Source organism: Babylonia areolata, chromosome 9 (genome assembly GCF_041734735.1).
Source record: "Babylonia areolata isolate BAREFJ2019XMU chromosome 9, ASM4173473v1, whole genome shotgun sequence".
Taxonomy (NCBI): Eukaryota; Metazoa; Mollusca; class Gastropoda; order Neogastropoda; family Buccinidae; genus Babylonia; species Babylonia areolata.
This window is the reverse complement of record NC_134884.1, coordinates 43,884,929-43,898,926: the sequence shown is the minus strand read 5'-3', so window position 1 is coordinate 43,898,926 and position 13,998 is coordinate 43,884,929. Positions and strand designations below refer to the sequence as shown.

Sequence of the window (13,998 nt, the reverse complement as noted above, 5' to 3'; positions counted from 1 at the left end):
ACTAAATCAGCAAACAAATCATATTATCAATGATCATTTTTCTTCAAATTCTGTCATCATTCATGCTCATCCAAAGCTGTCAGGTCTGAGAAGCTACAAACTCAAATTTATGCATAACCAGCGTGCTATTAACCTGTTGACTTCTGTTAATGAGTGTGCTGATCAGTGAAGGACGGTCACCTCACTGAGGTTGCTGGTCAGGATGCCAGTCACGTTTCTGTATCTGGATCATTTTTCTGGGATTGCATTACTTTTCTTCAACAAAAAATGCAGTGACTGCCTTTCAAACTAACGCCACACTGATCTCATTTCACCCTGGTTCAACAGTCAGGGGTTAATATGACTGACTACCAATTCTAAAAACATATCATCTGCACATCTTATCCACAGGATCTGAAGCGCCAGGCTTTCAACTGAATTGACAAAACTGAAGAACATCTCTCAGTTGTGCTACATGTTGTGGTGGTGCATGAGAGAAGATGTGCTTTTAACAGAACAGACAAAACAAGTACATCTCTCAGCTGTGCTACATGTTGTGGTGGTGCATGAGAGAAGATGTGATTTTAATTGAACAGACAAAACTGAAGAACATCTCTCAGCTACACTACATGTTATGGTGGTGCATGAGAGATGTGATTTTAACGGCACAGACAAAACAAGAACACCTCTCACTTATGCTTCATGTTGTGGTGGTGCATGAGAGAAGCTGTGATTTTAACAGAACAGACAAAACTGAAGAACATCTCTCAGCTGTGCTACATGTTGTAGTGGTGAGTGAGGGAAGTGGTAATTTGTCTCCAGCATCTTCTGATGAGTAACTTCACACAATGTCATTCATGTATGATTTCTGCTTTGGTTTTTGTTTTTGTTTTTTACCTTGTTCATCAAAGTCAATGTCATAGTCTTCAGCATTTTCTCCTCGTTTCTTCAATGCCAGATAACCCAGACTGCGACACACGGCGCCCACAGCCTGTGAGTACTGCTCTGGGACCACCATTTCCAGCAGGTAGGGCCACAGCACCTGTAGGTGGAGATGATCAAATTACACATATATTCTCATAATGTGTACCAAATGACATATAGTGGTATACTACCAATATTTAAATCAAATCATATATACATTCTCATAATATGTACCAAATGACATATACTAGCAATATTTAAATCAAATCATACAAACATTCTCATAATATGTACCAAATGACATATACTAGCAATATTTAAATCAAATCATACAAACATTCTCATAATATGTACCAAACGACATATACTAGCAATATTTAAATCAAATCATACAAACATTCTCATAATATGTACCAAATGACATATACTAGCAATATTTAAATCAAATCATACAAACATTCTCATAATATGTACCAAATGACATATACTAGCAATATTTAAATCAAATCATACAAACATTCTCATAATATGTACCAAATGACATATACTACCAATATTTAAATCAAATCATATATACATTCTCATAATATGTACCAAATGACATATACTAGCAATATTTAAATCAAATCATACAAACATTCTCATAATATGTACCGAATGAATTAAACTAGCAACATTTAAATCAAATCATACAAACATTCTCACAGGTACCAAATAACACATACTGGCAATATTTCTTTAACTCTTTCATCACTACAGGCAACTTTAGTTGTAAAAATCTAAAAGAAATATAAAACATAAGTGAAAAACACCAGTCAATTTATCCGTATCTTTTCTATTCACAATGATAGGATGAAATATCATTTATGCAATACTGTTACTTGCATTTACTATGACCAGTATTGATTTTGCTACTGTTATTATAAATATCATTAGTAGCAGTAGTGTTTTATTAGTTTTTGCTGGTTTGCTTTTGATCAGACAGATCTACCAGATTTTGCTTGATATTTCATTATTCCTTGTCTAACAGGTCTCACAATTTGATCAAAAAATGAAATGGACTCAAAAGTTTTGTTTGTGGTGGGTTTTTTTGTTTTATATTTCACGCCAATACACATGATAGTACAATTTTCTTTCTGTTATTTTGGCTTTAAACAAAGTGTACTTCAGTGTGATGAAACTTGTGAAATGTGTTACTTGATTTTTGTTTTTTGTTGTTGTTGTTGTTTTCTTCTGGTCTCCCCCACCCCCTCTATCCCCTGCCCCCTCAAAAAAAAACCAAAAAAAAAACCACAACAACTTTGCAATGTATATTTCTACATGGAGAAATGTAACCTTCCCTGCAAGGGACAAAAACAAAAAAACACAAGGAGATACACAGGTGTAAATCATAAAGAACAGGATGCTACACAGGTGTGAATCACAAAGAACAGGGTGCTACACAGGTGTGAATCACAAAGAACAGGGTGCTACACAGGTGTGAATCACAAAGAACAGGGTGCTACACAGGTGTGAATCACAAAGAACAGGATGCTACACAGGTGTGAACCACAAAAAAACAGGTAGCTACACAGGTGTGAATCACAAAGAACAGGGTGCTACACAGGTGTGAATCACAAAGAACAGGATGCTACACAGGTGTGAACCACAAAAAAAACAGGTAGCTACACAGGTGTGAATCACAAAGAACAGGGTGCTACACAGGTGTGAATCACAAAAAAAAACAGGGAGCTACATAGGTGTGAATCACAAAGAACAGGGTGCTACATAGGTGTGAACCACAAAGACCAGGATGCTACACAGGTGTGATCCACAAAGAACAGGGAGCTACACAGGTGTGATCCACAAAGAACAGGGAGCTACATAGGTGTGAACCACAAAGAACAGGGAGCTACATAGGTGTGAACCACAAAAAACAGGGAGCTACATAGGTGTGAATCACAAAGAACAGGGAGCTACACAGGTGTGAATCACAAAGAACAGGGTGCTACACAGGTGTGAACCACAAAAAACAGGGAGCTACATAGGTGTGAATCACAAAGAACAGGGAGCTACACAGGTGTGAACCACAAAGAACAGGGTGCTACATAGGTGTGAACCACAAAGACCAGGATGCTACACAGGTGTGATCCACAAAGAACAGGGAGCTACATAGATGTGAACCACAAAAAACAGGGAGCTACATAGGTGTGAATCACAAATAACAGGGAGCTACACAGGTGTGAACCACAAAGAACAGGGTGCTACACAGGTGTGAATCACAAAGAACAGGGTGCTACACAGGTGTGAATCACAAAGAACAGGATGCTACACAGGTGTGAATCACAAAAAACAGGGAGCTACACAGGTGTGAACAACAAAGAACAGGGAGCTACATAGGTGTGAATCACAAAGAACAGGGTGCTACACAGGTGTGAACCACAAAAAACAGGGAGCTACACAGGTGTGAACAACAAAGAACAGGGAGCTACACAGGTGTGAATCACAAAGAACAGGGTGCTACACAGGTGTGAACCACAAAAAACAGGGAGCTACATAGGTGTGAATCACAAAAAAACAGGGAGCTACACAGGTGTGAATCACAAAGAACAGGATGCTACACAGGTGTGAATCACAAAGAACAGGGAGCTACACAGGTGTGAACCACAAAGAACAGGGAGCTACACAGGTGTGATCCACAAAGAACAGGGAGCTACACAGGTGTGAACCACAAAGAACAAGGTGCTGGAGATGACTGACTGGCTCCATGATGTCGATGGTGGTGGTCACCAGGTGCAGGATGTTCTCACACATGCTGCGCAGCTGCTGGTTTCCCACATGCTCCGGATCCGCTGGTCTCCTCCCCTGGGGGGTTGGGAGAAGGGGGATGCAGGGGGTGGGTGGGGGGGGGGGTATCAATACATCATCAACAGCCACAGAGTAGGCACACATCTTATGTACACCATCAGTAAACACAGTTACATATCATTACTGGTGTTCACAGGTGGTGTATATCAATACATCATCAACACCATCAGTATCACGTATCATCACTGGTCTTCCTAAAAGCCATATTGCACAAGCTGCATGTATCTGGTTAACAAATTCATATATCAACAATGACACTCACAGACTTTCAATCTTCAAATACCTAACAGTCAGAGTGTACACGCTGTATCGGGGCATGCATCCAGTTAACTTAAACATCAACAATGACGTTCACAGACTTTCAATCTTTAAATGCCTTACAGTTTATTCACCTTTCAGTTCTAAACATTTTATAAGTAGATACTTAAATTTTCTTGTGGCTGAAAGGAAAGAACTGACCAACAAACGCTGTCTCATCACTGTTATCTCCATCATTCATCATGAAACGTGGCACATCAACATGCTATGTTTAACTCACCAGTAGATCGCTGGTAAACATGGACACCAGCAATGACTGACAGGAGAACTTCATTGTTCTCACTGTGTGCTTCTTGCCTGTGTGTGTGTGTGTGTGTGTGTGTGTGTGTGTGTGTGTGTGTGTGTGTGTGTGTCTATTTACCTGTTCTTGTACAGTGCCTAAAGCCCTAGCTAGAGAATAGGGGCTATACAAATTCACATTATTATCATTATCATGATTATTATCATCATGACTTACTGGGGGGTCATCAGGCAGGGAACACTGGCGCACGATGAACTCCACCATCTGCTGCCCCCCCTCCAGCTCCAGGTAACCATGGTGTGCCATGGCAATTACCACTTGAGAGAACACCTTCTTCACCTGTTGACAAAACATTACCACCTGGTAAAACACCTTCTTCACCTGTTGACAACATGTCATTGATTACCACCCGGGAGAACACCTTCCTTTCTCACTTGATGACAACAACATGTCATTACTACATGGCAGAACACCTTTTTCACTTGTTGACAACATGTCATTACTACCTGGTAAAACACCCTTTTCACTAGTTGACGCATGTCATTACTGCCTGGTACAACACCTTTTTCACTTGTTGACAAGTCATTACTGCCTGGCATAACACCTTTTTCACTTGTTGACATCAACATGTCATTACTGCCTGGTAGAACACCTTTTTCACTTGTTGACAACATGTCATTACTGCCTGGTAAAACACCCTTTTCACTAGTTGACACATGTCATTACTGCCTGGTAAAACACCTTTTTCATTGTTGACAACATGTCATTACTATCTGGCAGAACACCTTTTTCACTTGTTGATAACATCATGTCATTACTGCCTGGCAGAACACCTTTTTCACTTGTTGACAACATGTCATACTACCTGGTAAAACACATTTTCACTTGTTGACAACATGTCATTACTGCCTGGCATAACACCTTTTTCACTTGTTGACAACATGTCATTACTGCCTGGCAGAACACCTTTTTTCACTTGTTGACAACAAATCATTACTACCTGGTAAAACACCTTTTTCATTGTTGACAACATGTCATTACTATCTGGCAGAACACCTTTTTCACTTGTTGACAACAAATCATTACTACCTGGTAAAACACCTTTTTCACTTGTTGACAACATCATGTCATTACTACCTGGTAGAACACTTTTATCACTTGTGGACATGTCATACTACCTGGTAAAACACCTTTTTCATTGTTGACAACATGTCATTACTATCTGGCAGAACACCTTTTTCACTTGTTGATAACATCATGTCATTACTGCCTGGTAGAACACCTTTTTCACTTGTTGACAACATGTCATTACTGCCTGGCAGAACACCTTTTTCACTTGTTGACAACATCATGTCATTACTACCTGGTAGAACACTTTTATCACTTGTGGACATGTCATACTACCTGGTAAACACCTTTTCACTTGTTGACAACATGTCATTACTACCTGGAAAAACATCCTTTTCACTTGATGACAACAACATCTCATTACTACCTGGTAAAACACCTTTTTCATTGTTGACAACATGTCATTACTATCTGGTAGAACATCTTTTCACTTGATGACATGTCATTACTGCCTGGTAGAACACCTTTTTCACTTGTGGAGAACATGTCATTACTGCCTGATAGAACACCTTTTTCACTTGTTGACAACATGCCATTACTACCTGGTAGAACACCTCTTTCACCTGTATACAACATGTCATACTACCTGGTAAAACACATTTTCACTTGTTGACAACATGCCATTACTACCTGGTAAAACACCTTTTTCACTTGTTGACAACATGTCATTACTGCCTGGAAGGACACCTTTTTCATTTGTTAACATGTCACTACTACCTGGCAAAACACCCTTTTCACTTGTTGACAACATGCCATACTACCTGGCAGAACACCCTTTTCACTTGTTGACAACATGCCATACTACCTGGCAAAACACCCTTTTCACTTGTTGACAACATGCCATACTACCTGGCAGAACACCTTTTTCACTTGTGGAGAACATTTCATTTCTGCCTGGTAGAACACCTTTTTCACTTGTGGAGAACATTTCATTTCTGCCTGGTAGAACACCTTTTTCACTTGTGGAGAACATTTCATTTCTGCCTGGTAGAACACCTTTTTCACTTGTGGAGAACATTTCATTTCTGCCTGGTAGAATACCTTTTTCACTTGTGGAGAACATTTCATTTCTACCTGGTAGAACACCTTTTTCACTTGCAGAGAGCAAGTTTCAATTTCAAGGGGGTGCCACCCATCCATGAAAGCTTTTGCATCTAGATGTTGTGCATAGCCTCATGCCACTCTGGGCTCCCCATTCGATTTTCAATGTTTTGCAGAAGTGAATAAAGTCATGCAGAACTGTGACATGCTGATCTGAAAGTGCATGTATGGATGCCAGTCTCTGGATAGCATGTGTCAGTGCTTCAACAAGTAATCATGATCTGAGAGATCATCTTTTTCACCTGTTGACAACTATCATTACCACCTGGTCAAACACATTTTTCACCTGTTGACAACTATCATTACCACCTGGTAAAAAACATTTTTCACCTGTTGACAATATGTAATTACCACACTGCATGACTCTTCTTTTCACCTGTTGACAATATGTACCGTAAAGTTCAGTCTATAACCCCTGCTTCAACCTCTGCGGCTCACACAATGGCTTACACAATGATACGGCTTATTTGAGGATTTTAACGATCCCGGGAGTGTCACATTCTCGTCTGTTCTTAGCTGCCCTTCAACTCACCCAAATCATGATTTCTGTCCAGGAATTTGGGAAAAGCTTCACGATAGTGTTCTAACTGTTCACGTTTTATAAATCAAATCCCCACACATTAAAACCTTCAGATCAACATTCAGTTCTACTCTGCTCAAGCGTACACCCTCATCATGCCGTAAACATGACGTAATGCCTATGATGCAGCCTTCAAATTGAAGACGATCGACTTAGCAGACAACAGTGCAAGTGGCGAACCAGCAGTGACCTCCACTTTGCGTTCATGTTCATGAAGTGAAAGCGAGGCTGAAGTCAGTGACAAGATGGCGGAGGAAGCTGTGCTGGTTCTCTTCAACTGGGACACTGAAGACGAAGATTTCAGTGGATTCAGTGAGCAGGATGACGCTGAATAAATGTGACTATCCCTAAATTATGGATCTTATTTTTGTTGTGTTCATTCTTTTTTTTTCTTTTTTTTTTTTTTTTTTTTTTGTGGCACTAGCAGTATTTTCGCTTGCTTTTCTTTGTGTTGTTCCAGCTTGTGTTTATTTCATGACCTACAGTACTGACAGCTTTTCTTAGTATCAGTATGTGTTCCGGTACCAGAAATAAGTGCGGCTTATAAGCTAGTGCGGCTTATGTATGTATGAAGATAAATTTTTTCCTAAATTTAGTGGGTGCGGCTTATGTACCAGCGCACTCAATAGACCGAACTTTATGGTAATTACCACATTGCAAAACTTTTTTCACCTGTTCACAATATGTAATTACCACACTGAAAGACACTTTTTTTTTTTCGCTTGTTGACAACATGTAATTATCACATGGCCAAACACCTTTTTCACCTGTTGACAACATGTAATTACCACATGGCCAAACACCTTTTTAACCTGTTGACAGCATGTAATTACCACATGGCCAAACACCTTTTTCACCTGTTGACAGCATGTAATTACCACATGGCCAAACACCTTTTTAACCTGTTGACAACATGTAATTAACACATGGCCAAACACCTTTTTCACCTGTTGACAACATGTAATTACCACATGGCCAAACACCTTTTTCACCTGTTGACAACATGTAAGTACCACACGGCCAAACACCTTTTTCACCTGTTTGTAATTAACACATGGCCAAACACCTTTTTCACCTGTTCACAATATGTGATTATTGAAAATTAGCCTACATGAAAGTAGAGAACATTATTTCTTATTTGAAAGCGCTATTGTACCAAATGGTTGAGAGCAGAAATATCCACAATCTATTTTTGTCACCAACCTTCATTCAGACCAGAAGCAGGGTATCCCACTTCGAGAATTTCAGAATCACTAACATTCACTAACACACAAAAGAAGAAAAACTTAGAGGAAAGTATGAATGTTGTTTAATTTCATGACATATTTTTCAGCTCTATGTATGCAGTATTCCACTAGCTATGGCTAAGTGAAAAGTGGTAAAAATATGGTCTGTCAGCCATTGTTTTACAGCATTACATAGCAACCAGACCTACCTACTTCTTGACAACCATATACAGTTACTACCTGGGGATACCTTTTTCACCAGTTCATGAAAACGTACCATTACAAGAAAACACCTTTTTTGAAACGTCTAAATGGGTAATTTCAAGTCAAAGGAAATATGACAGTAGAGATGGCACACAAAATAGCTAGAGCATGGACGTTTTCAAACAGTGAAACAAAGGCCGAAACAGGGTATGGTACCTTGTTGTTGTGGTCATTGCAGAGCATCTTCAGTCCTGACACCACTATCTCCTTCTTGTCATCCATCGCCTCCCCTGCAACGGAATGAATGAATGAATGATATGGATACTTATATAGTGCCTATCCTCAGTAGGAGACAAAGCCCCAAGCGCTTTACAAACACGGAGTCATTTGCACAACAGGCTGCCTACCTGAGTAGAGCCAACTGACAGCTGCCACTGGGCGCTCATCATTTGTTTCCCGTGTCATTCAATTAGATTTCAGGCATGCACACATACACACTCAGACAGACATGTAATGACAGTTATATTCAACATGCTGATGTTGGTTGTCAAGTGGAAGAAGAATAAGAAGATAACATTTTATGTGTATGACCGTTTTGTTTATTTACCTGCCATGTAGGCAGCCATACTCCATTTTCGGTGGTGTGCATGCTGGGTATGTTCTTGTTTCCATAACCCAGTAAATGTTTACTGACACGGACAGGCTCAGGCAAAAGCAGGTCTGCACATATGTTGACCTGGGAGAACAAAAAAATCTCCACCCTTTACCCACCACACACTGTTACCGAGATTCAAACCCAGGACCCTCAGATTGAAAGTCCAACTCAACCACCTGGCCATTGCACCCACTCTTCACTAGCAATGAATAAACATTTATTGCACTGAATGAACTGAACGCTTTGTCCACCAAGAACTGATCTGTCCACAACACTCAAGTTCTTCACTTTGACCAAGTACTGAAATTTTGGTACCAAAGTGGGCATGTTCAGTTTCACTTTCTCAATCAGTTGTATTCTTACTCGGTGCTTTTAGCTTGTTGGCTTTATCTTCTATAGTGTCTGAACATTGTTTGCTGGTGTTTTCGATGGGATAGAGCATGTTTTTGATGACACTGTTTGCATTTCGTGTATAAAGTATGGCTTTGACCAGCACTCGACTGTTGTAGGGCTGGTCCACAGAAACTGCAGTGCAGCTGCACTGTTGGGGTACAAAGTATAGGCATGAACTTCCAAAAAGCAGTGCCGTAATCAACCTTTAAGCTGGCACAAACACTGACATCAATGTGAGTGGCTCTCCAGCCATTCAACTTATCCTTCTTGAACAAAATCCCAAAGGTCACCCTTAAACACTGCAATACAAAAAGCAGTAGTGATGATACAATTGCCTCTTACTTCAAAATGAAACAAACATAGTATCAAAGCAATGATCAATGATAATGTTACTAATGCACAAACAGAACAAACATGGTATCAAAGCAATGATCATTGATAATGTTACTAATGCACACACAGAACAAACATAGTATCAAAGCAATGATCAATGATAATGTTACTAATGCACACACAGAACAAACATAGTATCAATGCAATGATCATTGACAATGTTACTAATGCACAAACAAAACAAACATAATATCAAAGCAATGATCACTGATAATGTTAATAATGCACACACAGAACAAACATAGTATCAAAGCAATGATCAATGATAATGTTAATAATGCACACACAGAACAAACATAGTATCAATGCAATGATCATTGATAATGTTACTAACACACAAACAGAATATAGTATCAAAGCAATGATCACTGATAATGTTACTAATGCACACACAGAACAAACATAGTATCAAAGCAATGATCATTGATAATGTTACTAATGCACAAACAGAACAAACATAGTATCAAAGCAATGATCAATGATAATGTTACTAATGCACACACAGAACAAACATGGTATCAAAGCAATGATCATTGATAATGTTACTAATGCACACACAGAACAAACATAGTATCAAAGCAATGATCAATGATAATGTTACTAATGCACACACAGAACAAACATAGTATCAAAGCAATGATCAATGATAATGTCAATAATGCACACACAGAACAAACACAGTCATCATCAGCAGACATGGGGTTAACATACCCTCCTATCTCCTGCCACCCCTGCTCCCCGACCCCCCACCCACCCCGCGCCCAGAACCTACCAGCAGAGTTGATGATGTGCTTGAAGATGGTGAGGATTCCAATGCGCATTTTCTCGTTGCTGGCTTCCAGTTTCCCCAGCAAGATTCCCACCAGCTTGCCCGAAAAAGCGCGTGCTGCAGAAATATGTTAAAATTTTTTGATTTACTGTCAATGAATATTAGGGGACATAGTTAAGAAAACCCTCAGTTGAAAAAAAATCTTTTGATACAGTGCAGAAGGGGGGAGATAAAGCTTGGTAGTCAATTAGTAATACAACATGTCAAACGCTTGCATATGCAAAAACACTCAATCAGTCTCTCTGTATATGTGCGAGTGCATATGTGAATGTGTGTGTGTGTGTGTGTGTGTGTGTGTGTGTGTGTATGTGTGTGTGTGTGTGTGTGTGTGTGTGGGTGCGTGCATGCATAAGTGTGCCCCCAAGTCCATTTGTCTATTTTGATAACTAAACCTATCTCCAGTTGCACATCCACACTCTTTTTTTGTAGTATCTATCAATCTAATGCTCATTTTATCTGTCAAATGCAAACATACAATTCCCTCCCGACACTCAGGCAAATTCTATTTCATAGCGCACCAACACACACAGACACTTCAAAGGCAAATCATTTCAATAAGCATCGTAAATCAATTCACAATAATGCATGTTCAAGAATCTGCAGTACCTACAGATCAACAAAAAGCAACAGCGTAAGCTTTTTACCGCAACCCTCTGCGACAGAAATGTTCCAGTCTATAACAGAGATGTGAGGCAAGAAAGAAAGACTTACTGATGATGGCAAAGGAGCGCAGTATCTCATTGTGGTTCTTGATACTGTTGGGATTGTTGTAGTCAATGGGCTGGAAAGCCTGGACAACAACACAAGGTCTGTCTTGACATTCACAACACAAACTCTGTATTGTATAGTACTGCACTGCACAGTATTGAATATTGTACTGTATATTGCTTTGATTCAGCAGATTTCCCTGTGTGAAATCCGAGCTGCTCTCTCCAGAGAGAGTCACCACAATATAGCATAACCCACATTTCTTTTTTCTTCTTTTCTACCTGCAGTGTGTCTGTTTCAAAGTGAAGTAGATTTTTCTACAGAACTTTGTCAGGGACAACCCTTCTGTTGCTGTAGGTTCTTTTACGTATGCAAAATGCATGCTGCATACAGGATCTTGGTTTATCACCTCATGACTCGCACCCAAACCAGCACTCAAGGTCAAGCAGAGGGTGGGGTAAAAGTATCAGTCTGTATATGAGATTCAGACCCGTGCACACCTGCCTCCAAGTCAGGCGATAACATTTGGTTGCTGCTCCATGTCAAGACAGAGCATCCATTTTAACACACAACCCATGTAATGCACCGCGATGGGGAAAGTGACATGGGATAGACTGCAAGAAACAGCAACTGTGGACAATGAGGGATGGTACTTGATTTTAAAACATAACTATTCCCATTCCTTAATGGAAAGTGACTAACACAATGGGAGCAAAACTGATGTCAGATATTTCTAGAGAGAACTGTCTGGAAACCAAGTTTCTTCCAAAAATGGTTCAAGGTCCGACAGCTTTTTACAGCCATCAGGGCAGAGAATTCATATCCACTGTGTCTGGAGTTTGGCACAGGAAGGTGGGGCCCAATTCTCTCCTTCTGCCACTTTAACCTTCCCCAATTAAAGTCAGGTACCATTCACACCTGGGTGTATAGTGGCCTTCCCCAATTAAAGTCAGGTACCATTCACACCTGGGTGTATAGTGGCCTTCCCCAATTAAAGTCAGGTACCATTCACACCTTGGTGGAGAGAGAAAAACTGGTGTAGAGTGGCCTTCCCCAAGGACACAACAAGCCAAAATGGGACCTCGAAGCCAGCAGCTGAGTCTACCATGGCACAGTTTTTCTTTGGCAACAGAATAATTGTTAATGCAACTTTGAGGTTCCCTGAAATCAATGCTTGAAACACTGAATTTGTGGTCATGCTTTCAGTTCAACAAAAAAAAGGAAACATTGATTACTGAGGAGTTAAAATGAAGCAGCTTACTACAAAAAACACAGCAAAAAACCCCACAAAATCAACAGGTAAACCCCCACCAGCCAGGTGCCTAGCAAACCACGTGACCCTTGCGGTACCTGTGCAAAGAGGATGTTGAGGAGGTTGTCCAGGTAGGGCTCCAGAGTAGTGTTGCCCTCTTCACACACTGCGTCCAGTACCATACATAATCCCTGCACATACACCACACCTCTTGTCTTCACTGTGCTTGTGTGTGTGTGTGTGTGTGTGTGAGTGTGTGTGTGTGTGTGTGTGTGTGTGAGTGTGAGTGTGTGTGTGTGTGTGTGTGTGTCTGTCTGTCTGTGTCTGTGTCTGTGTGTGTGTGTGTGTGCATGGGTGAGTGTACACGCATGCATGTCAGGGTATTTTGGTCTAGTGCCTCCTATATTTGAATATGTGACTGAAAGTCTTTCATGATACATTTGCGCAAACACATGCATATCTGCAGATTCATATACACGAACAAAAACAGAAAGTTTCTTCATCAAGACTACAGCCACTTTAGGAAACTGTCAACCCAATATTCCTACAGCAACCAACCTGCACAAAAATTAAATAGAAAAAACACACCAAAAAAAACATCATTGTAAACATTTCCAGTACTCTGCTGGATCAGCAAAATCATAATCAATGCAACTATTAATGTGACTCAATCAGCAGAAATTTACAGTCAGAATAGGAAAAAACCCATCAAGGTAAACATTAATCATACACGGCTACACAGATCAGTAAAAGCATAAAAAATACAACCATTAAATGACAAAGCAGATATTCACAGCTAAAACAAAAAACAACAACAACAAAAACTCATCAATATACACATTAATAGCACTGAGCTGCATCAGTAAAAAAAATATAAAAACGAACATCTACATGACTCTGCAGCATTCAAAGCAATCTGACAAAACCATAAAACATAAAAAAAATAATTTAAAAACAAAAATCTTTTTTTTGGGGTGGGGGGGTGGGGGGGTTCCATTTTCCCCATTCTTTTTCACTATCTTTTCTTCTTTCTTCATGTCTTTCTATCTGTGGGTCTGTTTGTCTTTCTTTCTTTTTTGTCCATTTCTTTCCTTTTTATGTTTTATTTCTTTCCGTCCGACTTTTTCTTTTCTTTCTGTCTTTCCTTCCTTCTTTCTTTCTGTCTGCCTGCCTTTCTTTCTTTGTCAGTTACTTCCACTTTTTTCTTTCTTTTTTTTTTC

At 39.8% G+C, this 13,998-nt stretch overlaps 1 protein-coding gene across 3 annotated transcripts in view; it reads right to left on the bottom strand.

Moving 5' to 3' along the window:
* The window catches only part of LOC143285510 (maestro heat-like repeat-containing protein family member 1), an 82,196-nt gene that overhangs the window by 52,898 nt on the left and 15,300 nt on the right, over nt 1-13,998 (bottom strand). For all 3 annotated transcript variants that reach the window (XM_076592845.1, XM_076592844.1, XM_076592846.1), the window contains exons 8-14: nt 12,877-12,969; nt 11,530-11,608; nt 10,762-10,875; nt 8,765-8,838; nt 4,526-4,648; nt 3,643-3,747; nt 877-1,021 (exon numbers count right to left, since the gene is read on the bottom strand). In XM_076592845.1, the coding sequence (XP_076448960.1) occupies nt 877-1,021; nt 3,643-3,747; nt 4,526-4,648; nt 8,765-8,838; nt 10,762-10,875; nt 11,530-11,608; nt 12,877-12,969 (733 nt within the window). The remainder of the gene's footprint in view (nt 1-876; nt 1,022-3,642; nt 3,748-4,525; nt 4,649-8,764; nt 8,839-10,761; nt 10,876-11,529; nt 11,609-12,876; nt 12,970-13,998) is intronic.